Source organism: Loxodonta africana, chromosome 16 (genome assembly GCF_030014295.1).
Source record: "Loxodonta africana isolate mLoxAfr1 chromosome 16, mLoxAfr1.hap2, whole genome shotgun sequence".
Taxonomy (NCBI): domain Eukaryota; kingdom Metazoa; phylum Chordata; class Mammalia; order Proboscidea; family Elephantidae; genus Loxodonta; species Loxodonta africana.
This window is the reverse complement of record NC_087357.1, coordinates 37,331,545-37,358,558: the sequence shown is the minus strand read 5'-3', so window position 1 is coordinate 37,358,558 and position 27,014 is coordinate 37,331,545. Positions and strand designations below refer to the sequence as shown.

General features: G+C 36.4%; 1 protein-coding gene across 2 annotated transcripts in view; it reads right to left on the bottom strand.

Annotated features, from left to right (window-relative positions):
• Nucleotides 1-27,014, bottom strand: part of TM9SF3 (transmembrane 9 superfamily member 3) — a 65,838-nt gene that overhangs the window by 22,182 nt on the left and 16,642 nt on the right. For both annotated transcript variants that reach the window (XM_010589088.3, XM_064269520.1), the window contains exons 3-9: nucleotides 24,275-24,397; nucleotides 21,504-21,664; nucleotides 20,371-20,448; nucleotides 15,844-15,975; nucleotides 14,902-15,068; nucleotides 10,779-10,873; nucleotides 7,592-7,722 (exon numbers count right to left, since the gene is read on the bottom strand). In XM_010589088.3, the coding sequence (XP_010587390.2) occupies nucleotides 7,592-7,722; nucleotides 10,779-10,873; nucleotides 14,902-15,068; nucleotides 15,844-15,975; nucleotides 20,371-20,448; nucleotides 21,504-21,664; nucleotides 24,275-24,397 (887 nt within the window). The remainder of the gene's footprint in view (nucleotides 1-7,591; nucleotides 7,723-10,778; nucleotides 10,874-14,901; nucleotides 15,069-15,843; nucleotides 15,976-20,370; nucleotides 20,449-21,503; nucleotides 21,665-24,274; nucleotides 24,398-27,014) is intronic.

Here is a 27,014-nt window from a genome sequence, read left to right as displayed (position 1 = left end):
TCTCAATTTAGATGTACTAATAATAGGAAATTATGTATATAGCAAGGATATCATACATGCAAAAAAAAAGGTGTTTTCAAGACATTTTAAATATTAGATTGTGAATTATACAAATGTCTCATACATATTTTTGAGGGTAAATTCTGTCTCAATTTTTGCCACTAATTGGTTTCTTAACTACTGATTTGCTGTTATTAAGTATACAAGACTCATAAGCCTTAACACATTGTAATAGAGACCCTCATATTTTCTCCTTAATTTATCAGAACTCGCATTTCAAATATGAATTTAAAAGAAATTAAAGAAAACATTCCTATGTGGAATCACATGGTCTACACTACAGCACTTTTCAAACTGTTCCACAAACACTTAGGTCTGCAAAGAGCTTCAAAAGTTCCACAAGCATTTGCTTTGAATATTCTTTTAAAAATAGTTCTTTAAAAATATTTTTAACTGTCAGGTTGGTAACCAATGTCACAAAACAATCTGTGTATTAACTGTTTAATGAAAAACTAATCTGTTCTGCAAACTTTCACCTAAAGCACAATAAAAAATGAAATAAAATGTGCACAGATATCTAATTCCACATTTACATACCTCAAAAAATATTTTTAACTCTAATAAAAACATATACAGTTCTATCCCAAATCCCAAATATTAATACACGGGAGATGGCAGAGTCAGGTCAACTCATTTTCATGCAAACCTCAGAAAAATGCTTTTCCTGATATCACTGTGTATATATTTGAACTCCTTGTAAATGTGTCATTGATTAAGAAGGCTTGTAATGCCACACTGGTCTTTTGTTCCCACCTCCCCTTTCCCCACTTCGATTCAGGCCTGTACATACTTGCTCACTAAAAGCTGCACGAGCAAATGCACTACCACAGCACACGTGTCACAGGCACTGAAGTGACAGGTGGAGTGAGGGCACAGCTTGGCTTGTGTGCTCACTCAAGGTGTAACGACAGTCAGCACAGGAACCTATAACCAGTCTCATCGAGGTAGTCGCAAACATTTTACCGTTCCTTTTTTTCCGTTTGTCATCTGACTTTATTTATATATAATAAAAAAAAAATTTATGCAGTTTGTTAGAAACTTAGTGATTAAACTGTGAAACCAATTTCCTCCTCCTTTATGTTCAAGTCCTAGATGAATGTAAAGAATACTCTGATACTGCAAGGCTAGCTCTTTGGGAAAAAAAAAAAAAGGAGAAAAAAAATCACATGGAACTAACTCATCCATGAAGCTGGGAATTTTCTCACTACTGATGTTCAGTCAAATAAACTGGTTGCTGGGGAAGATATGACTGAACTGTTATTCATATCCCTTGATATTAGATTTATATTTATTACAGCTTTAGTATTCTCAATGAAGTTAGAGTTAAAAATTTGAATTTGCAGAACATATTTTTACTAATAAAATCATGCTGTTTTCTGTATTGGGCTTCTACATGAAAGTTCCATTTTAAAATGAAATACAGTAGCTAAGAGTTAAAAAACCACTAGTCTAATATTCTGGTGAAAACCCTGGAACTCAAATCAATACAAGGCCCTCTCCTAGCCTCCTAGCCACTGTCCATGGACCAGAGGAAAGTGAAAGCAGACAGTGGGGAGAAGAAAGACCTATATCAGGCTGAGAGCTTCCCTGACAAGAAGAGCAAGTTAGAAACAACTCTGCCTGTCAGTATTTAACACCCCAAAGATGTACCAAGTGGTCAACTCTTCTCAATCTGTCACAAGTCAAGAATGTAACTATTGCTTATTCTATTTTTGCTTCCAGATTGGCCTTTTAGGAAATCTGTGCAGCCTAGGATGGGCTATTTTAGAATGTTAGGGATAAACTTTTTTAAGGTGACAGTATTATAGGTAAGGTAATTTCTCGTCAGCCATTATGTTTAAGAATTTATTCTACATCTGTTCAAAGTAGGTGATTTCTACCATCCCTTTTCTAGCTCATATATTTTATAAAATTACTTAGCCTTAATTCAAGCACCGCAACAACTGAACCTACTAATCAGGGCACTGCCAGTTTAAAGACAAATGCCTGTAAGAAGCCTACCTATCTTATCCAGATATTTTCGACATGCTAATACACAACTCCCCATTCCATTTCTCAGACCTCTTCAGTACTACAGAGGAAAAAACACCAGATTTGAAGTTGAAAACTTATTTTATGAAGCTAGCATTACATTGATACCAAATCAGACCAAGAAAGAAAAATCACAGATTAAAAGATGCAGGGGGGGAAAAAAAAGTTGCAAGATCCAAAATCCACTCACAAAAAAAAAAAAAAAAAAACTCTCAGCAAACTAGGAACAGAAGGGAATTTCATCAACCTGATAAAGGACATCTCCAAAAAGCTTACAGCTGACATTTTACTTAATGAATGCTTTCCTCTAAGATTGGGAACAAGGCAAGGATGTCTATTCTCGCCACTTCTATTCAACATTGTACTAGAGGTTCTAGCCAGTGCAACAGGCAAGAGAAGAAACAAAAAGGCAGACAGACTAAAAAGGATGAAGGAAAAGTGTTTTTATTCTCAGACAGTCTGATAATCTATGTGAAAAGTCCTTAGGAATCTACAACAAAGCAATTAGAACTAATAAATGAATTTTAGCAAGGTTGCAGGATACAAAGTCAATACAGAAAAACCAATTATTTTTCTATATACCAGCAACAAACAATCAGAATTTGACATTTTAAAAATACCATTTACAAATAGCATAAAAAATACAAAATACAGTACTTGGGGAGAAATTCAATAGAAGATATATAATATCTAAACACTGAAAACTACAAAACATTCCTGAGAAAAATCAGAGAGTTCTCATTACTAAGTCAAGAGATAGACTGTGCTCATGAATCAAAAGACTCAATTATCTGGGAGCAGATAGGGGGGTTCACTGCTTAGAGTATACTGAACTTCTGTTAAGGTGATGGAAAAATTTGGAAACTGATAGCAGTGATGGTTGCTCAACATGATAAATACAACTGCTGTAAAAAAAACTGGCATAGTGGTGCTTACGAAAGGATCTCAAGAGGGGAGGCAAACAAACACAGAAGGTGCACATTATTGGTGTAAACATACAGTAAAGTCACTAAATTGCACATGGGAAGAATTTTGAAATGGCCAATGTTTTGTTACATATATATTTACAATTAAAAGACTCAATTTTGTTTAGAAATCAATTCTTCTCAAATTGATCTACGGATTCAATGAAATTTCAATCAAAATTCCAGCAGGTTTTTTGTAGAAATTGACCAGCTGATTCTAAACTTTTATATGGAAATGCAAAGGACCTAGAATACCAAGTCAGCCTATCTCCTTGGGTTCTTAAGAAAACCAGCTGAGACAACGGACGTGAAAGTGCTATCCAAAGGTATTATTATGTCTTCTTATAATAACTCATCTTGTTAGATTTGGTACATCCTTTCAGTCAGCTGGGACCTTCTCAGATTTTGTCTCCAGCGTTCCACATTACTAGTTCCCTCCCAGTCTGACCTCATGATTTTATCCAAGTCACTAATAATTATTTTAATAGGTAAGAGTCAAGAATATCTGTCACATTCAACTAAAGGATAAAATGTAACAAATATATTTTTTCCAGGGTAAGATCCCAATACTCTATAATTGCTTAGTTACACAACTACCTGACTATACTATCATTTGTTCCACATTGCTCCATCTTGCCCGAGATACAAACTGTTATCTACACTCCTTTGTTCTTCTTGTCTGCTAAAACTAGACACCCAAAAGGGGAAATGAAGTTGTTGTAACATTTTTGCTTTAATAAAATCCTAGCTCCTAATGCTCATTACTTTCTGTCATTTAAAAAAAAAAAATTAATAACCCATTTTAAAATCTTGTGCTTCAACAACATCAAGTTCACCACATTTTATAATGTAGACCTATTTTTTTCCTTCTCCTTCTAGAAAACTGGAAGTAAATTTTCAGGAAATATTGGCAAACCTTCCTCACTTCCAAGAAACTCTCACAGGACCAAAACCTCTGGGTACGATACCCAAAAGCAAATTTTTTTTCTTTTACAAAATCAATCTAATTTCAAGTATACTCTCTCCTATTCTCTGTGGTACCTCTGCCAGAGCACACCAACTTCAGAAACAGGTCATGTCTGGACAGTCTTTGGCCCCAAATTTCATTTCAATGATCTCTTACATCTCCTTATAATACTCTCTTGGCTCTAGGCACCAGGGCTTAAACCTGGGACACTAAACATTAGCTTAGAATATCACCCTCTACCAATGTTCCCTCTAACTTTATTAAGCTGCTTAAATTGGCTACTGTACATCAAATTTAATCTGACATGGATGCAATGGTTTTATGTGCAGTTAGGTACACACAAGGAGGGAGGTTTTACCCAAAGACAAACTTCATTCATTTTCAATCTTAGGCTAGTTCCGGTGACAACAAAGGTATTCAGATTCCAAGTGAGCAAAATCTCTATTGTTCTGGTGACTCTGTATCTACTGCTCTGGTATAACACAGAAGCCTGAAGTCACATTTACTAAGGTTGGGTTAAGACCTGAGTTACAGAAACTTTTGAGAAAGCAGAAGACTAGACCAACATCACCCAGAGAAAGGGCTCAATGTCCAAGAGATCAAAGGAATGGGAGAAAGAAGAGATAAGGCCTGGGGAAGAACATAGAGAAGGCTCTAAAGGCTCCTGAATTTCAAACTAGGAGTGCTCCATTAGTAGGAGCACCCAGCTTCATAGACACATGATGCCTATAGTCTAGAAGCTTCTCAGCTGACAGATCCATCCCCAGACACTGTACCTGGCATATAGTAAACATTAGAGATTGGGTTTAAAGCAGGACAGATTAATTGGTTTGGGATAAGGTGCTGGGCATTAAAATTTTTTAAATCACCAAGTGGATTCCACTGTGTAGCCAGGGCCGAGAATCACTGATTTTAGAGACTATATAACCATTTCTTTCATAATATCAACAAATCCAACAATTAAAAACACACATTTAAGTAGTTTAAACATTTAATGAATAGCTACGTAAGACATTTACCTCAAGCTCTTAAATTTCATGTTCTAAACAAGTTATGATGCTCTTAAATGAGAATTAGAACATGAGGCCAGTGGAATGCCTTTCCCTCAGCATTTCTTCATTCTAAGTCAGAATGCAAATCAAGAACAGAATTCTGTGGGAGCCAACTAAGCACCAACAGCCAGTCTTATATACACCAAAGGTCAATCATGTACACTTTCTCTGGCAGCTAAGCACAGAGCTTGACAATATATTTTAATAATTAATAGTATTAGATTATCTAAAGGCACAATACATTGAATATTAACATTTAAAGCCACACTTTACAAAGTGGTAAAATTTATAATTTTAGTGAGACCAAGTAACTCTGAAACACAATTTTTACCAATATGAAATTCAAACTTCTGAGAAAAAATTATAACAGAATCAGAAGTTTCACTGTAGCAATCTGCACAGTATAGCCAGAAGGCAGAAAATGACCTAAAATCCTTCAACAGGAGAGTGGATAAACAAAGTGTGGTATACACATACAATGGAATATTACTCAGCCATAATAGGGAATGAAGCCCTGATAACATGCTACTCTGAGCGAACCTTGAAAATATCCTGAGTTAAGTAAGTCAAACACAAAGGGACAAATATTATATGATCTCACTTATATCAAATATTTAGAATACGCAAATGTATAAAGACAAACATTTACCAGTAGTTACCAAAGGCAAGAGAGGGGGGCAAAATGAGCCACTGCTAAGGAAGCATTGAGTTTCTGTTTATGGTGATGAAAAACTTGGTAACAGACTCTGGTGATGGTTGTACAACATAACTAAGGTAATCAGTGTCACTAAATCGTACATGTAAAAAAAAAAAGCTGAATTAGCAAGTACTGTTTCATATATTCTTACAACTAAAAAAATCAGGACTAATGGACCACAACTACCAGTCTCCACCAGACTGAGTCCAGCACAACTAGATGGTGCCTGGCTGCCACCACCAACCGCTGAGAGGGATCACAACACAGGGTACCAAACAGAGCTGGAGAAAAATGCAGAAAATTCTAACTCACAAAAAAAAGACCAGACTTACTGGTGTGACCGAGACAAGCGTACGGCCCCCAGACACCCTTTTAACTCAGTACTGAAGTTACTCCTAAGGTTCACCCATCAGCCAAAGAAAACAAAAAACAAAACGAAACTAAATGGGCATACCAGCCCAGGGGCAAGAACAAGAAGGCAGGAGGGGACAGGGAAGGTGGTAACGGGGACCCCAAGGTCGAGAAAGAGTGTTGGCACATCATGGGGGATGGCAACCAATGTCACAAAACGATATGTTTATTAATCGTTTAATGAGAAACTAATCTGCTCTGTAAGCCTTCATCTAAAGCACAATTTAAAAAAATTTGAATTTTAATTTTTAAGCACTATGAAAATAATTTATTTAAAAGATCATCTTTAAGACGAAACCTGACTCCCTATATATACTTTCTGATATCCTGGACTTACTACGAAGCAAGTTCATTTCCAGTTCTGAATGTAATTACTTCACTCTTTCCTAACAGTGACCACTTGCAAAATGAACAAGCAAACGTTTCAATTCTGAAGCAATTTTCAAAATATTCCTCACTAAAAAGCATTAAAGGCTTAGTAAAAATGTATCTGCATTCTGAAAAACCTAGACTGCAAAACAACCAAAGTCATCTGAAATTTCTGTGAAATAATTTGATTACTTCCATATAATAGAAAACTAAAACAAGATTAAAATTCAAGAAGAGACGTGGGTTCTACCTGCAGCTCTGCCATTAACTATCTGTATGATCCGACCAAGTTATTTCACATCTTTGTAAAGTAGTAACCACTCTGCAATTTGCGTACGTGTGTATACCTAAGTGCATACGCGCACAAGGGTACATTAATACTACAATCTATCCCGGGCCTAAAATTCTATTTCTAGTGTTAAAAAAAAAAAAAATTTGGAGAGTGTGGGTTAATTCAGTAAAGCACCATTATATGTTTGTTTTAGTCTTAATATACTTAAAAATTTCTAACATTTTAAAATCTGTCATTACGGGTAAGATATATGAAAGAATTTTAATATGCATAGCAACATATGTTATCAATATTAATATAAATGCTTAATGAAGTTATAAAAATAGTATAGGGTTACCCAAAAAAACGTGTTATAGAGAAGCTTCACTTCCTACCATCATGCTTGCTACTACCTGAAAACACCCACATTTCTTGATGGATCATTATTCTTTCTCTAAAATTTATTCACTGGTTTTTCTCATCTCTGGAAAAAGCCTATAATACTCTCTTTTGTCATACTTAAAGTCAGCCTTTCACTTTACTGGCTCATAGAATCAAGAAAAGAAAAAGGGCTACTGTAAGTTTAAAGTCAACCAAGATTATATAGAAGAGAACAACAATTTTCTTCCTCACCTAACTTTCTAGAACTAGATAGGGACTGGGTGAAACTATCAAAACTCTTAATCAGAAGTACTTAGCAGAGATGGCAGGACTAGTATTAGAATGTTTATACTTTTTCAGTTTAAAAGTAAAATTTGAGCAATTTACCATTGTTCCAAAAGGAATAGCTCTTGAAGCATGGTAATAAATGGCTATAAAATTGATGAAGAAGGCAGTGCCACACACCATAGCTGGGATGAGGAATGCCCCAATAAACATTTGCTTTATCCATCTCCTTCCTGAAAGAGAAAGGAAACTATGAAAACCATACAGACATATGTTAATGCTTAAAATACCAAATTACTTATTTAAAAGTTCAATGTAAAGATCTTGAAATCTGACATCCTAATAATTGTTTCAAAATAACAGCTAATAGAGACCAGTGCAGCTATTCAAGTATGTGTAACGTAGCTCTTGAAGTGGGTGTACTGGAAAAGAGAAGCCAACTGCAGTAAAATGTTCCGATTCTGTCACTGAGCTGCTGTGAACCTTGGGAAGCCACTCCATCTTTCTGGGCTACAGGGTGGCCTACATCAAGGGTTTTCAAACTATTACTTGGAACTCTGGGGCTTCTTGGAGGTGTCCATGAAGTGACTGATAAGAGAAGAGCCCAGGTCCCCTAAACTTGCTTCAACCAGAACAATTCCACTTTCAACTGTTTTACACTTGAAGTTTCATGTAAGCTTTCAATTAAAAAAGGATTACACAGATTAAAAAAAAAAAAAAAGTTTAAAAACCCCTGGGTTAGATGGTCTCAAAATTTTTACTCAATTCTATAATTATGATTATAAATACGTATTTAAATGTATTTCTATGTTTGAAAAAGGAAAAAACAACGTGTTTCATGAACCCTCAGCAATTAGAACTACAGACTTGTAAGTCTTATTACTTAAATAGTCAAGAGAAAAATATTTAAACTATTTAATCCAAGTTCTAAACATTGCTCGTTATCAACCAGCCGATTAACAGAGAGCTGTATTTCTAATCTAGCGGAGTGCATACGCAGGTGCACTGCTGGGGAAAGAATCACACTGCTTAGGAAAAGAATGTAAGGACTTAACACTGGATCAACCATAAACAATTAATAGGGACCCAAACAGAAAGTTTTATTGGAAAAACACCCAGTACCCTAATTTTTGTCTTCTTCCATATAAAGTTGTTTTTAAAAATCTGTCTCATAGAACTACTACCCCAAACCATGACAATTCCTCCAGAAAAACTCATTGATTCTGAACTCTTCTATTTCATTTCCTTTTCAGGTCAAGATTTAAGAACCTCTCCTTTCCAACTAATATCTAGCATTTGAACAACGCAAAAAGGGTGACAACTAATTTAAGTATTATTTCTCCTATTTAATTCTAATTCCTTCCAAGTGTTCTTTTCTCTTGAACTTTCCATTATCTTCTCAGATTCAGAGATCTATTCATAATTCTCCACATCTAACTCTCTCTATTTCTCCGTTTCCCTCCAAGAGTAAAAAAGAATCCCACGCACATTCCACAGGTACCATCAGTAGCCCAGGCATCTGAATTACTGTGCTTTCTACTGCTCCTCACACCCTTGGGGACTCTGGTCAAATTCCCAGCTACCCTTGGGTTCGAAATGGGCTAGAGCATTATCCATCCGCTCTGAGGATCCTGAGTTTTACTATAGTTCAAATTCTGAGTCAACTTTGGAAAATTCTTAATTCTCTGCCCTGGTCTCGATCTTTCAGACAAAATATCAGAACATGATCAGATCTCGTTTGGGCTCTACCAGTCAGAAAATACTCTTCAGATTAATACTTAGTAAGATTTGATTGATGCTCCTAGGTCTGGGCCTGAACTCTACCATCTTTCAAGAGTAAGTATAATACAAAAACATTTGGCTGGTGTTCTTAAGTTGCAATTAGGCTAAAACCAAATTTTTGTCCAAGTGCGAATAAATTTCCTGTTTTAAATCAATCTGTTTCTGCTGTAGAGCCTCCTTTATGTGGGGGTTGGGAGGCATAAAATTATAGATTCAGGTCAAATTCAAAGTAGGAATTACCTTAAGCCAAAAAACAAAACAAAACAAAATCTGTTCCACCTAGTCGATTCCAACCCATAGTGATCCTATAGGACAGTAGAAGTGCCCCACAGGGTTTCCAAGAAGCAGCTGGTGGATTCCAGCTGCCAACCTTTTGGTTAGTAGCTGAATTCTTAACCGCTGAGCCACAGAGCTCCAAAGTTACCTCAGACATCCTCATTTCCCTAGGATGGCAGTCCTGTATGACAGATCTCATCTGCCATATCTGGAGGTAGAATTTAGAGACTAAAACACATAATTGAAATAGTCAGGAATACATAATGATACTCCCTCAGGTGACCCAAAGAATTATGTATACTGAAGGGACAGATCAAGTCAACGAAAAAAGCAATAGTAAACTAGGATATCCTGAGGGAACGTTAAATGATCCTACGCTCTCAGCTCCTATAACCTACAAGTCTCTCTAGTTTTCTAAGAGAAGGCTGAATCCCCTAATGCTAACACTGCCTAGGGTGGGCTATGAAAAATCACACGAGAAAGTCTCTCATCTGGGAAAATAGTTTTAGGTCTTTCAACAACCCTCCAGCCATAAAGTAAAATATGCAATATACTGCTTTTAACACTATTCTGACCCCAGACTTGTGAGAAAACAAAGACACTTAAAACCCCCTGAGCACCATCATAGAAAGAAATAACATGGACTAGTTTCTTCAATCATTCATGTATCTCCCATCATTTCTAGGTCACAGTAGTAAAGGAGCAACAGAATGTTTAAGATGAAGCGCTCATAGTGAGCAATTATGACACAGAGTGACAGAAATCTTTGCACAGGATCCTTTGAAAAATATTTAACAGCTGACAGAAATGAATAGCTCTCCTTCCTATTCTCCTTGCACTGTTCAGAAACTACCCATAAGCCATTAAACATGTCTTTATATTCAGCATCAAGCTATACGTTATGTGGAGGCCTCATACAGAATATATCTCAGGAGCTAGGTACCTCAAAGCAAAATAATATAAATAACTTAAAATATACTCTCCTACATATTCCTCAGGGCTAACTTCACAGTGGACAATGGAGATAATCTACTAAACACACTCATCAGCAAGGAAATTCAAGGATTCCATAAGAAAAAGTCAGAACACCTAACACATTTGGTAGAGATATATGAAATGGGATAACAAAGGATTTTATAATAGCTGTACTGCCCATTGTAAATCTCAATTACCTTAAAGTAAAATATTAGCATCTATAATTTAAAAAAAAAAGTGATAACTTGTAAGTTACCTCCTTGTCTAGCATAAAGGCTTCCTCCAAAATAACCATTCACTGGAGATGTAGCAGCATAAACAAATATGGCTGTACTGAGCATTGATCCCCTCCTAAAAAGGCAAAACAACATATATGATCAACTCAAACCAACAATTAAAGAACATATTATATATTCAATTGCATTAGCATTAGCTTAATTTCAAATATAAGTTTAATAGAAATACAAAAATATTATATCCTGGACTGCAAAGGACCTCAAAAGGTTGCGTAGTGAGTGAATTTTTAATTAAAACTACACTTAAATGACACCACGCTGGTCCTAATTTTTTTCATCTGATGTTACATTTCCTGATATATTCTAAACAAATGTTTCATATTTCTTTGGCAAAAATATTAGAAGCTGGTACTAAAACTGTTTTGCCAGCCTGCAAACCAACCACATCGTATGGAACAGGGTATTTATCTCTTAAGAAAAATGACTAGATTATTCCTCTTCATAACTTGATTCAACTGCTTTAAGATTCTTGCCTGCTGACAGGAATAAAACGGAAGTAGTATAGTTTATATTAATTACCATTACTTTAAATGTTAGAACATTGACATTTTCCCTATTTAGCTTCCCTTACACAGTTAAAAATGATTTTTTTAAAGCTCTATTAGTTTCACAAGCCAACACTGACTGAGATCAACAATTCTTAATGTCCTCTTTCAGTAATTTAGATCAACCCTTCTGTTGAATAAAACTAGAGTCCTCCTCCAAAAAAAAAAAAAAGCCTAATTTCAAGAGTAATGTTAAAATAATAAACGACAGTATCATTTACTGCGATATAGAGACATATATAACCCACTAACAATAAATGCTGTTTCTGGAGCTCATCATAACTACCCCAGTACCCCAGTGCCGTCAAAGGTAAAATAAAGTTTGTAGATGGAACATCTTGTCAGTTTGAGCTGAAGAATGCTCTTTTAAGAGAATTTATAGAATCATCAGCACTACTGTGTATGCTGGTAAGATATACCAAGTTCATAAATTAATCATCTTCTGGCTACGGATTCTTATATTCCACTGCCAACCTTTGTAGGATACAAACACACAGCACTCCCCTGTCCAAATACCTACGCTCACCTGCTTCAAGTGGATATGTAATTGTTAAAAATATTGCATTATTTAATTTCCATTAATACATTGAAACACAAATGGGGTAGTAACAGAAGAATTCATCACTCCCACATTTAAAAGACTGTTGGTATCAAAGCCAATCAGTTTTAAAAAATCAACTTTGTTTTTTTAAGAACCTGATTAAACATCGCGAGTACTGATTTATCCTTCCAGACTAACATTAACAAATTGAACCCATATTCTGTTTGTAAATGTGTGTGTGAAGGCTGACACGGGCCTAACCATGCTGAATACTGAAAGGCTTTCAGTCTAAGACCAGTCTAACACCAATCAGAAGTTCCTAATAGTGGCGGAAAGGGTTTAAAAAGACTGCTCCTGTGACCAAGAGTCCAAAATGACTACCAGGTATTTAAGTTTGCCATCCCCTAAATGAAGTGTGAGCGACTGCTGAGCTTTAAATAAGACATATCCTTCACTTCTTTGTTCACAGATAACCTATGGGCATTTTCCCCCAAAATAGACCATTTTCATTTACACTGAAAAACCTGCTGAGGCAGGGAGCTCTCCTTATTCATCTCTGCAAAACTGGAGAGAGAACACCTGAGGAGTTGCTTCACCTGCACCTGCCACCTCACCATTTACCTCCGAGTTTCCGGGCAGCAGCAGCAGCATTTTCACCAGGCTTACCCTTTCCTTCTGAAACTCAGTGCCTTCTCCAGTTAATATCACATTATATTAGGCCTCCACGTTAATGCCAATCCCTACCTATGCCCTCAAAATATTTTTTTCTTCTCTGATTGCTATGGTAACCACAGAGGCAGAGTAATTTTCACAAGCTATATTATCTGCTCTTTATCCTTTAGAATCACTCTGGAGTGATTCATCCCAATTTTATGTGAAAATTTCTCACTTTCTCATTGCTTCGTATTTTTATTATCACTATTTTCATTGCCATAGCATAGCACATTAAGAGAAGAGCTCTGGAATAAGACTGCCTAGGTTCAAATCAACCTAACAACAATCTAACAGGTTCAAATCTCAGCACTACCCGTTACTAAGAGCTGTGTGGTCTCAGTCAAGTCACTTAACCTCTCTGACCTTTCCTTTCCACATCTGTAAAATGGAAATAAAAGTAGTCCCTTCACAGGGTTGATATAAGGATTAAATAAGCAAAATGTACAAAAAGCACCTAAAATGGAACTTCAATAATGTTAGTCACTTTTATATAATAATACTACTCACTGCATTAGTGTTTATCATATAGGTTAACTGACTACGTTTACTTCAAGTAAGCACAACACAAAGCAACAATCTACAGCAATGACAGACTAAAATAACAATGCATGACTTGCCTGCTAATTCCATCTATCAGAAAGGGGTTTCACATTTATAATACTCAAAGGTCTGTTAAGTAGAAGAGCTTCTGCATTGAAAAATGAGGTGCCAAAATTGTAACACTAACATTTGGGAAGGAATAAAGTAAAACCTTGGATTCTAGGTGAGGTTACGCTCTAGTGGCTCATGAGACTATGACAGTACAGGTCAGCGTCAGTTTGGTAGGATGAATTTAATCCACTATTTAATGTGAAACACTATTTCTTGACAGATCTGAAAGGCTTTTTTTGCGAGTACTGATTTATCCTTCCAGACTAACATTAACAAATTGAACCCATATTCTGTTTGTAAACGTGTGTGTGAAGGCTGACACAGGCCTAACCATGCTGAATACTGAAAGGCTTTCAGTCTAAGACCAGTCTAACACCAATCAGAAGTTCCTAATACTGGCAGATTGTATCTGGGATTTAGTTAATCTGAAACATACTCTAAAATATGAATTATTCATCAGAACTTTGAAGTTTACATGTTGGCCAATTATTGTATGACTTGTATGGTAAATAAATTGCAGCGGTTTTATTAAAGAAACATAATAGGAACCACAGAGAAATAGCTTTGTCTGCTGACACATATTCAGTACAGTCCAACAAGCATCAATTGAGTACCTTCCACATACAGACTCTTTAAGTAGGTACTTTGAGAATTCTAACTAAATTAAGACACAGTCTTTGCTCTCAAGGAACTTACTGTCTAGGGGTGGAAAGAAATTCAGTGTACAGCTAAATATGTAATACACGACTAAAGAGCCACTTTTTCAAAAACCGTTTACTGTTTATCTACCAAATGCCAGCCATATATAAGAAAGAATGCATTAGGAACTAAAACAACTGGAGGAAAAAAAGTATCGTTTTTATCGAGGATTTCACAGGGTGGCATCTGAAGTGCCTGAATTATAACCGCTGCCACCTAGGCTCAGAGCGTGTTTGCTCTCATGGAGGTCACGGCTCTCTGACTACACAGTTATGGGACTACTCAACTGGATCTTGAGACCTTTGTGAATGTACAACTTTTTCTTATAATCCAAAAGACCTCAAATCTAGAATTTCCCGCAAATGGATTTGCCTGCAAAGAAAAAAATGCACCAGAAATCATGTAAAGATAGTATATTAGCTTAGAATTTTGCTTTTTTCTTAGTCATCCACTCAATTTCCTAACCTCATATGACTCTTCTACCACTCTCTTTTTACTATTATTTACAACCTTTTTTTTTTTTTTTCTATTCTGTAGAGAGTCTCCTGATTTTGCAGGTTAATGTGAAGTACTAGTTCAGTAACTGTAAAAACCTTGTGCTTCTTATGAAGATTTAATTGGATCTTAAAGCTATCAAAAAAAAAAAAAGGTGCCTATTCACTTTGTCAAACAGCTCTGGAATTAAAGTAGCCTCTGCTCATACTTCCAACAGAACATAACCTTTTTAACCAACCAGAACACTCAGTAACACCTGTAACTTTTTGCAAATAACAGAAAAATATAATTATAGTTAAAGATTATTGTTCATTATTTAATTTGTCACAAGTAATGCTATTTAAAATCTAAGGTAATTAAACAAATATTTAATATGACTGAAGAGGCTCCAAAAATTAAAGATACACAAAAACAATAAATTTAAGCGCAAGCACTTACTCTGTATATAAATCTTCTATCATTGCAACAATAATAACAATGAGAGACACAGCAAATATCTGACATCCAGAACCAATGAGCGAGGAAAATATCAGTGGGTGACTTGATGGTCTAAATACATCTCCATGCACCTGCTTCCATCCATATTCATCTCCTAGGTCTCTATCCTACATATTCGTGTACAAAGAAGAAAATCATTCAGAATCAAAATGAAATACAGATGACAGGTGAATAAAATACAATTACAGTTTTAAGTTTCCTCCTGCTAAATTTATAGCTATTTCAAGGGGTTCAAAATACCAAGAAACTGACATTTCAAATTTAAAACAATCATAGCCTGAAGTGTTGTGGTATTTACTAAAGCTCAGGAAGGTGGCTCCTGGTTATGCCCAAATAATTTCAAAGAATGGAAACAGATAAGGCTTGGGAGCAAGAAGAAATGGTCAAAGTATGAGAGAACTGTGCACGGACTCTCTTCACCTTACTTTCAGACACTATTCGTTCTCACCATTTACATCAGGATTGTAGCTCCCAGACAACCAGGGCCAGGTGGAGAGCAGAGAAGTGGTATTAATGCCAGTACCAGATACCTTAAGAGTGCACAGACATCCTTTCTATCCCAGAATTGAAGAAAATATCTGGGAAAAATATCCAAAATGGATGTTTAAATTTAACTGTCTATAGCATTTTTTAAAAAAGGATTTAATTTTTACTCTCAGCAGGAATAAGTATCTAAAACAATATTTCTTCACAATCCCTCAAGATAATCTTTCCGGGAAAATCCTAGTCAGATATGTTTGAGAAACACCAAATATTTTGTCTATTCTTCTGATGCTTCACAATACACATTAGTATATTAAATTTTAAATTTCTTTAATTCTGTTTCCCAAACTGACAAATTTTTTTTTTTTTTAATGGGTATAATGTAAAATGTTTGCTCACCATGTCATCCATTTCTTCTTCTTTACTGTACCGGGCATAATCTTTTCTTAAAGTTCTCATTAAAATCATTGAAACTAAGCCCACCAAGAAGATAACCATCATGAAAGAGTTGAAAATTGAAAACCAATGAATCTAAAATAACAAATAATAAAGTGTTACCAATATATCAGTCACAAAATTCATAGGTTTCAGGATGACAACTGCAATGTTAATGTAAAAAATAGTCTTTAATGATCTTCTACATAAAAATCTAAAATTAACATAAGCTGGGGATGAGTATTCACTACGCAGAGGGGCTGGCTTTCTTTACAATAAGCTTCAGAGTCACTGAAAACATGGCATCATTTACACACATTTTCAGAACCTAGCTTATTATACAAATAAAGTACAACCTGGCCACACGGCATATGCTATTCTGCGTTACAAAGAACAAGGGCTTTGTCGTCAAAGAGGCCGGGGTTAACCTACGCTCTGCCAATTTCTAGTTATGTGACCTCAGTTTTCTCATCTGAGAAATGGAGGAAATACTTAATTTGTAAGTGATTTGTGAACCTTAATAATGTGTACACAAAGTAAGATGCTGTGCCTGGCCCAAAGGAGTGGATAATAAATGTCGGTTCTGTTCCTACTAACTGAGAGAGAGCCTGAAAACCTCTTTAAAATACCAGGACCATGCCACTACAGTTGGCTGCCATGGACTTAAGCCACCTTCCCGAATAAGTCGTTTCACGTGTTTTTAGCTCATCCTCTCCATCATGTTGCCATCATTAGTCACTCCTTCCCACATGAGCTACCCACGGCATAAGGTACTCCGAGGTGCCCCATAGTTCCTCAATGCTCCCGAAACTAAATAAACTATTTCGCCCACATCTTAGTTGCAAAATTATGTCCACATCCTGGTTCATCATCACAAGGTACGACTGTATCTCTGAAGTCTTGAACTCAGTGCATATGTCTTACTTGAACTCGGTCTGTGATACTGTCCAGTAATTCCTTTATTTATATTTTAATTCCCAAAAGTTCCTTAGAAATAATCCCAAAATGTCTCTTCTCTTTAAGATCTGGATTCTTTTCTTCCACTTGCCCTCGCTTGCAGATGATCCTGTCTTCTACTACCCAGCGTGACCCTTCTGCATTTATCCTACTAGCCTTTCATTCTTCCTGTCAATCTCCTAAAAGTTGTTCCCCTTCTGAAATGAATCTTCCCACTAGGCTGTAGATCTCATTTAATCTCTGAGCTGCTTCTTTTCCTCTCATTTTGCACCCCTAAACATCTATCTTTCCCGAGTATCAGTCATCCCCAAAGATCCTTATCTAGAATGGTACCTAATTCCTGGGGTTGTTATAAAGTTTAAACCAGAAAATAAATGAAAAGCATATAGCATAGTGCTGGCACATCATAAACATGAAATAAAACTTAGAAACTATTGTTATTACTGTTATCTTCTCAAGTTTTTTGTTTCATCTATTGTCCCTTCATTCTTTCAATCTTCTCACCTTCCCTCTTTCAATTCCAATACTGTTCACACATGAGGGGACTACATGTTCTATGTCTCCCCTCACTTACTCCTAAGCTCAATACGGTATCACTTCTGCCCCGTGAACTTTCTCTTATAGGCCTGCAATGAACTCCTAAACCGATTCAGTGGCCAAGGATGTGCCCTACTCTCCTTCATCTCTCTGCCACCTCTGGCTGTTCCTAACACACACCATCCTGCTTCACTGACTGCTGCTTCTCCTTTCATCTTTGACGTCTGCCCCTCCCACCCTCTGGGAGCTTTTCCAAAAGCTCCAGTCTTGGTACTCCACTGTGACTTCTCTAAGCTCTCAGGGCCTTTACCTACCGTTCCAATGATGATATGACATCCCTCAACCCCCACCCCAAATCTTCAGTCCTTTTTCTCTCTCACATTTCAGACTTCTGCTAACTATAATTTCCACTTGAATGTCTCTCTCTGGAAAATCAGACTTAGCCTGCCCTACAGTAAACTCATAATCTTCCCTCTCATGTATAACACTCACTTCTGATTCTCTAATTTCTTCTAATGGCATTTACATTTGGCTTTAAAAATTTAGAATTATCTCTGGCTCTTCCTTCTCCTTAACCTTTTATAGGTAATAAGTATTAAGCCTTTATTTTCCTTCAACATGTCTCTTGTATATATCCTTCCTTCTCTGTTCTCATGCTATCACCTCACACCTTGATAGCTCTAATGGTCTCCTAGTTGGCCTTTCTTTATGTTTGGTTTCTCCCCTTCCTTTCAATCTATCCATAAAAGTTATAAAACAAATGTTTCTGAAATATCATGTTCAACATATCGCTCCTTTGATCTAATATTTGCAGTGACACCCCGTTTTTTTTTCTCATGTCAAAACTAAACTATTCTCCCTAATATTCTATATCCCCTGTAATCTGCCACCTCACCTTACCTAACCAACTTTTCTTTCATTATACCCTATTTCTAATCAGGCCTGTCCTGCCTCAGTGACCTACAAGTACAGCATACTCACTCCACCCCTGTATCTTTCTCATTTCTTCTCACATGGCAACTATTTCTACCTGCTTTTATAAGAGCACCCTCTCCTCTATAAAATCTCTCATCTACATACTCCAAGTCTTCATAGATGTCCTTCTGCTCTAAACTCCTATAGGTACATAGATAGAAAATTTAACGTAAGACTGTACCGTCCTGTATAATTTGGACAGATTTTAACTTGAGCTAACTTGCTGTGTCTGTGTGCGTGGGTGAGGAGCAGCCCTGGATCTGTCTGTCACCTGCCCTCCCTGAAGCTTCTGGCAAAGGACAAACTCATGGCTCTTCCTGGAAACAGGAGACAGCCAAATGCCTCTGCCTCTTTGTAAGGTCATTCTTTCCTTCACTCAACAATTTGTTTCTTGAGCATCTACTGAACCTATAAAGAAAACAGTGGATGTATTATATTTGAAATCTTTGCAAATAAAAGTTACATAAATTTAAGTTTATCATAAAAGTATGATTCAAGGTTTATAAAAGCAGTTTATACAGACGGGCTTTTTCAAAGATTGGATTTTGTTCCTGCCCTTGGAAATTACTAACCCAGAAAAGGTCAAGAGAGAAAAAAATTACAACTCATATCTTTTCATCAATTTATCGATTTTTTAGAGAGAAAAAGGAGTTTTATATTGTTACTAATTAGTAAGAAAGGCAGACTTAAAATGCTAATGAAGGTTCTAACACAGCTCTCTGCTCTTTTCTAATCTAAGACAAACACAATCTGAGATATAAACTTTAAAGCAATATTATCATAATGTACTACTCATAGCCTGACATTTTACCATGTTACTGTTACCTTATTCAAGAAATTATACAATGCTATGTGATTTTGAAATACCAGGGGAAATAGTTCTTAAAAATAATAAGTAGACGCCACAAAGGGGTTACTGCCCTACTAACTGCTGCACTCCAGCACCCCCTAGTGCTGCTAGTCCTAAAGTGGCACCTTTAGCAGGGCTGCCAAGTTCAGGACTGCCTGAGCCCACTACCTGAGGACAACACTGAAGGCGGGAAGGGTGGTTCTAGCTCCAGGAGTAGCTTGATAACTTCTTCAGTAGGGCCTAAAACCCCAATAGCTTAATGTTTTTTATCTAGGACCCAAAGGAAGATTAGGAATAGTTATAGACTCTGGTGGAATCTAAGGGTAGAACCTGGCAGCAATGATACAAATCTGAGACCACAAAAACTTACGGGCCATCTCAAAAATATGTGATTAGTAAACTTCAGAAATCCAGTCCAAAAAGATCAGATCAAAGGACAGAAGAGGCAAGCCAGAAAGAAAGTCAGAAGAATGGATATATCCCTTATGTCCTACTGTCTTTTATCTCCATTCTTGAAGGAGGGAACCACCAAAATAAAGTCTATTTTTTGTTACAATGAATCAAAGTTACCTGTACAAAATCAGCACCAATGCCACTGGGCTTATGACCCGTGATCTAGCTTGTCTCTACTGGTTCTGGGTTGGAGGCATTTCTTTCCACTCTTGATGTTCTTTTCTATGTGGAGGAATATCTACTAGCAAAATCTCCTGGCTTCTCTCCATTCTCTCATTTATTGCTTCCTAGAGGACATGTACATTCTTCTCTGTTTCACTACACTGTAAATTTTACAAGGGCAGGTGTCCATGTAGGGAAGCTTGAAATAGTCCAGCACTGTACGAGTGGGTTAAGACTGTTTAAGTCTGAGTTTCAGCATGAAGAAGGCCACCTGGCCACAGATATAAGCCACATTCTCCAATACTTGCCTGTATTTCTCCGTGTGTATCTCTTTATTGGTTTAAACCACAAGTGTGAAGAAGAGAGCTTTTGGCTGCATCTAAAACTCCCTAGTACCTTTATGATCATGAGTTCACGTCTGAATTCATCATTAGCTAAATACTGGAAATCCACAGCCATTAGAACAGTGCTTTGCATATGGCAGATGGTCAATAATGTTTGCAAGACTGATTTGTGCATATACTGAATGTCTTAAAACACACAAACTATTTACCTACCCTGTGTTGGAAAAAAGATGGATCAAGATATTTGTCAAATCGATCTTCAAATTTTACATCTGACTTTTTCCATTTTACCTGGAAAAAAACATGTATTTCAAATTAATAATCTGATGGCCAAAATCTGAACAAAATTTAGACAAGATTTAGTTCACACACTTAGAAGTGATAAAATTTAAAGAAATAGTATGGAAAGTAACTGACAATAATTTGAGAAATTCAAACAGGTATGATAAAAAACTAACCAACTTTCCTGTCTATGTATTATTAACAAAACTCAGAACTTTACCCTAGAGAGATCATTTCAGTTTTCAAGGACTATTTACTACTGCTGACTTAAACACTCTGACCTGATAAACATGCCAGTAACTGAATTAATACAAGCTGACATCACAAGTATTTAGACCAATTAAAACAAGAACCTGTAATCTGTTTCTAGTTTCATTCATTTTACTAAAATTACAAATTTCTTTGTAAGTTCAGTTATGCAAATATTATTTGCAGTAGGTACATACGCACAAAGCTTGGAAGACTGTCAAAACTGGCTACTAGCAAGGGATTCCAGTTATCAGGAAAAAGACTGACAAAGAGAGAGCCTACCTACGTTGGATTTCTCGCTCTTCTTTCCATTATTTTTAATCCTAATGGAGCAAATTAATTTGACAGTTGCCAAAGGGCTCTGACAGGCTCTTACGCGGCAAGAATATCTTATTCCACCTGACAGAGCAAACATGGTAAACGATACCTATCTGGTAACGTTCAACACAGCATCATCTCTCTCTGCAATAGTGGAAAGGAGAGACGCAGAACACGGAACACTGCAGTCTAAAAATGTGACCATTAAAATACACGGCTGGGCTAGCCTAACTGCCCGGTTATAATCATAAACTTTTCTGTAGCAAATGGTAGGCTCTGCAAATGTATAACTGGTGTCTAGTACTACAGACTTGAAGCACATTTCCCTGATTTTAGGAGGCTCACGTACACACAATGAGGAAATACAGTTTTAATAACATTCTGTTGTATCCCATTTCAAGCTACATTTTCATTTACGAAATTTTAAGGTACACATTTAACTACTAATATTAGGGCCCAAAAACTTCTTTCTGCATACAAATTATTTTAATACTTACTGAATATGACATCTGGATTTTGGTATTTGGAACCAGTTTTACCTTTCCTTCACTAGTTAGATTAACATCAACAATTCGATTTCCATTAAAGCCTATTTCAAGTTTTTTGTAGGTCCAAAGATAGTAATCTTCTCCATTTTCATCTGCTTCACCAACAATACCTACAAAAGAAGTGACACTTTATACAAAGTCCAACCCCGAAACTCACTGCCATCAATTCCAACTCATAGCGACCCCATATGGTTTCCAAAGCTGTAAATCTTTACGCAAGCAGACTGTCACGTCTTTCTCCCTGGAGTGGCTGGTGCATTCGAACCACCAATCTTTTGGTTAGCAGCCAAGCGCTTTAAGCACTTAATTCTTAAAATAACCTAGATGCTAAAAGTTCATTATTTTTTTTTAATAAAAGATCAGTACTACCATTATGACCTCTACTGTTCGTTAACTACTTGGCAAGCACACACACACCATGGTTATACTGTGGTGAAAAAGTGATAAATGGCTCAGCATAATCTATCACTAATTTGGTCCTCAAAGCTCATGCTTTGTCAATAGTATCACCTTCATTGTAATCATTATCACTTTACATGTGCATACTCCCTAACGTGTCAAAATTTCAAGAAAGTGCTATATCACCATCTGGCAAGGTAACCTAGCAAACAGTTTCAAACCAAAATTAAAACCAAGGTCTCCAGAGGCCCTTCAGTACTTTCTCTAATACCCTATGATATACCCATCCCTTCTAAGCTCCATGTAAGTATACAGAGGTGCCAAGACTTAAAATACCTCCTCTTTACACCCCAAGTCTTAGACCTGTCCCTGAGAAGGTCATCAAAATGAAAAGGAGATACGATGAGAAATAGTAACAGGAGAAAATTAAAAAATTATCATTATTTGGGATATTGGAAGGGGAATATCCAAACTAAAACGGTGTGAAGGTAAGGATCCATTTCTTGTGTTCCCATACTATCAGCTATTTGACCAATGTTCTCCACCCAAGCCTATACACTTCCCAAGAGCCTTATGCTCCAAAAGTTACTCCTTAGGGCGTTCCCTCTATGGTCAATGTATCTCACTAAAGTGTTAGGAAAAAAATATTATTTCTTATTTAGGATACTTCCTTTTTAACCAAAGTGATTCTCTAATTGGTAGAAATTCAAGGAGCATAGTTTTGTTTGGGGTTGTAGAACCAAACAAAAACCAAACCAATTGCCACCCAGTCGATTCCGACTCATAGCAACCCTATAGGACAGAGTAGAACTGCCCCATAGTTTCCAAGGAGCACCTGGCAGATATGAACTGCTGACCTTTTGGTTAGCAGCCATTGCACTCAACCACTACTCCTGGGGTTGTAGGGGGATAATGAAATCCTTCTAATAATTAAATTCATTAATATTTATTTGCCTATCTACTCTTGAAACCAGATTTTGGGGGTAGAGACACAATTATACCAAAAAGGAAGCTTTCTCTAAGGGCTCTTTAAGGCTCTGAAATCTTTACTCCAAGAAAAGTTAGACAAAATTTTTTTCTGACAAGAATTCCCCGTGGTTCAGACATTCTAAGATACCCAATAGGAGTTTCCAAACCATGGTATGCCCTGGAATCCCAGGGCTATAAAAGGTTTACTTTAAGACGGGAAAGCACAGTTGCCATTGTTGCTAAAGTGGTCTATGGTAATGATTTAAAAAACCTAAGGTTCCAGACAAAAAACTCCATAAGCAATGGAAAAGAACAGGGAGGAACTTCCTCTGTCTTCTAAGGAGAGCCCACTACCTGAGGACCAAAAAAGGACAAAGGCCAAACTAATGGGGTCTCCTGAAATACGGGCTCAGAAGTCTTCAGTGAATATGCAGTACATTTTCCTGCTATTCTCACAGCTTATCACAGAAATGTCTGTGTTAATGTAATACTAATTAAAGTCATCTGTATGAAATGCTTACTGTCTATACCTAATTAACATAAAACACAAAACCAATGATGCACACAATTATGTCTTATAATTAACTTTCTTATAAATTTCATCTTAGTACAATATTAAACTCTTATACGTTCACCCTTTCATAAATTTGCTGCTCATGAACACAACAGTCTGCTAACAATTTTAAAAACTAGAAGAAATATAATTTCATACAAGAGGAAATGTCCAGAGACCCCCCTCCGAAAAAAAAAAAAAAAACAGCCTAAGGGGAAAATGTGATCAAATATGCTGGCCATGATAGTTGGTTATGCTTTGCATTGAAAATAATTTAATCAAGTCCCACACAAATGATTTTTGGATTATGCATAAATTAGTACTAACTATAAAAAAAATTTTTTTTTATACCCTAGATCTTCTCTATTAATATAGATAAGCAATAGCTAAAACAAAAATGTTTTAAATACAAAGAATTTTGGAAAATAACAGGAACTAACAAAACAAGTCACTGAAAAGACTGTCATACCTAAAAAGGATACCGCCACAGTATCGTGTGAGAAAAAGTGGTACTTCAAGATGGGATGGGGAGGACATTTCAAATCATCCCAAGCACCTTTTAATCTCAAAAGTTACACTGTATAAAACAGTAATATTTTGGAAGGCTTTCACGTAAGATTTGGTGATATCAAAGACTGTTCAAGTAACAAAGGCCCATACAATTGGTATTAAAATCATTCTGTGGAAAACAGTGAAGACACACTTACTGCTCCAGAGCACACTCACCTTAACAGAGTCATTACATAAAACTTGATTATACAAATATTTCCAAACTTTAAGCATGACACACAATACTTACCCCATATTGGTAAGTCATCTATATACATCTGGTACCAGTAGTGATTTTTTATAGCATACACAAATGCATCTCTCTTTTCTTTATCTAAGTCAATTTCACAGTAAGTGGCTGGCATCACATCATCTGCATAAAATAAAAATTGCCAATTAGCCCACTGGCTTGCAAAATAGTTACAGGAAAAGTAACACAAGAAAAAAAGCCAACATTTCCTGAAGTTAAAATTTCTATTCCTAATAATAGAATCTGGGTGATAGCTACATGAGAATTGAGTATACTATTCTTTTTTGGTTTTTGAAGACTTTTCATAATAAAATCATTTTAATCATTTTTATTTTCAAAGATTATTTTACTAAGTGAAGAAACCTCTTACATCCACCAGAAAACTATACAAGAAAGTTTACAAAGTAGCTTTAAAATGTATAAAATTGATTTTAATAAAAAAAAACTTAAAACATATTAAAAAGTCTTCATTTAATATATACAGAAGTTCAAGAACATGATCTTAACAGGGATAACAATTTCTAGCTATAAGATCTCTGAGACAAATACTCATTTTTACACTCTGGGTAAGGCCAGTTGCTACAAGGCAGATTCTATGAAGAATGCCAGTTTGACCTTTCATAATCAGTACGATTACAAGGTAAATCTGTATCTAGCAGGCATCACTGATTATAAATTACCCAAAAGTCCCCTAGAGATGAATCATTCCCATTCTTGACTGCTTTCAAAAATACTGCTACCATAACATGGTTCAAGATGGTCTCCAACTTGTAAACCTAGTGTTTCAAAAATATACCTATGGTCATTAGTTTATAACCAAACCAAACAAAAACCAAAACCAAAAAATCTACAAACACTTTAAATGTCCGTCAAAAAGATTAACAAATAAAAGAAAGCAGTTGTTTATTTTTAAGCTCTCCTGTACTATAACACTGGTTGTTTAGAATTTGTAATTTCCCAAGGAAACAATGTTCAACCCCTTAAAGATTAAAATTATGAATTCATAAGCTAAATTCCTAAACTATGAATTTAATAGCCACCTATAAAAGAAATTTTTTTTAATAACATTATTTCTATAAGAAATGGTAATCTGAGTTCTAATTCAAGAGACCAGCAGCATATCTCCCCAGCCCTCAATAGACAGAACTGATTTCCCTTATTATAGCTCAGCCCAGAGTGGGTATCCCAAAACTACATCAAAGATGGCAGGGAACTTTGAAATCCCACAGAATAGGGACCAGGAAACACTCTTACTCCCAAAGCGGGAGAAGAAAATTGCTAGGTCTCCAACAATAACGGCTTCCACACGTATTTTCTTTCTACCCAGGCCCTTCTAGGCAGCACGGAATTCAAGATTTTCATAATGGCAAAAACGGAGGCTGAGCAGAGAAGGAAGGGAGGGTTAGGAAATGAGACTGCGATAATGGGTTGTAATTGCAGCAGAGGCTAGGAGAACTGGCAGCAAGAGATCCCCAAATGGGATGTCCACAGAGTTTCATAATGAACAAAGAGAAACAGACAACTACAACTACAGAGGAAACAGCCAGACCAAAGGTGGTCTAGATTTGAGCAGAAACAAATAGCTGCAATGGCTGTGGGAAATCTCACAGCTACCTCTGCAAAGCCACTGAATTTCTCACTATTATGGGGAGTTATAAACTGACATTCATTGATAACAGTCATAAACAATTTGGTAGTTTTAAGTATGAAGTTCAGAGATAGACAACACGACATTTACCTATATTAAGGCTTTCAAAAGGTCAATGATTCCTCAAAGCTTGACCTTTAGTTCAACTCTTTCCCACCTGATCGTCTTTCATCCTCTTCCCGGTCATCTGAGTTCTAGCCAAACTTGACTATCTGCAGTTCCCACACACCTTGCCTTCTCTTGACCTCTAGACATTTTTTGCTCACGCTATTTATTATCTCCATCTGAAATGTCCACTCTAAAATCTTCCCTATCCCTCCACGTAAGGCTCTCTTCTCCACAGAGCCGTCCTTGATTCCCTGCCCTCCACACCTCTCATGCCCTCATAGCCTGCCCCTTTCTCTGAAGTCCCCTGGCTTTCTGTCTTACCTTCCTTATGGCACACAGGCCCATTCCATTTTTTCACCGCTTAGCTTCTCAAAAAATATTTTCAGGTCTTGAGAGCTATGTCCTTAACTAATTATATCCTTTTTACCCTTAGCCATACCTGCTTCAGTGCCTTGCACAGAGGAGGCAATAAACGTTTTATCAAATTTTAATAGCATGATTTTTCATTTATTTGGCAATGGAAACCACTAGTAATACTACAATATGCACACATATATCTATCTGTGTATGAAGAGTCTGTGTCTGTGTGTGCATGCACACATGTGCAGAGATGGAGAAAATGTCAATATAAACAAATGAAATTTTAAACAGAGTATCTCAGGGGATTGACAAAGAGGTCTTGAAGAGTCTCTTTCACTGATGTGAAATCTAGAAATGCTGTGGTAAAAGGAAAAAAACCTATAATTACAGCAGGCTGTAAAAAGGGCCTGGTTGGTCATACTTCAATGAAATTCATTTTCTAGGCATGTAGGCAAAATACAAACATCACAAATAATTGAAGAGCCTTGTTGTCCAACTAAAACACCACTGCTCTCAGGAGAGAGCCACTTTGAAGATGATGAATGCACTGTGTCTGAGTATGCCAAATCACATTCAGCAATCTACTCTGCAACACCTGGCAAAGTATGAGATCATTACAGACAA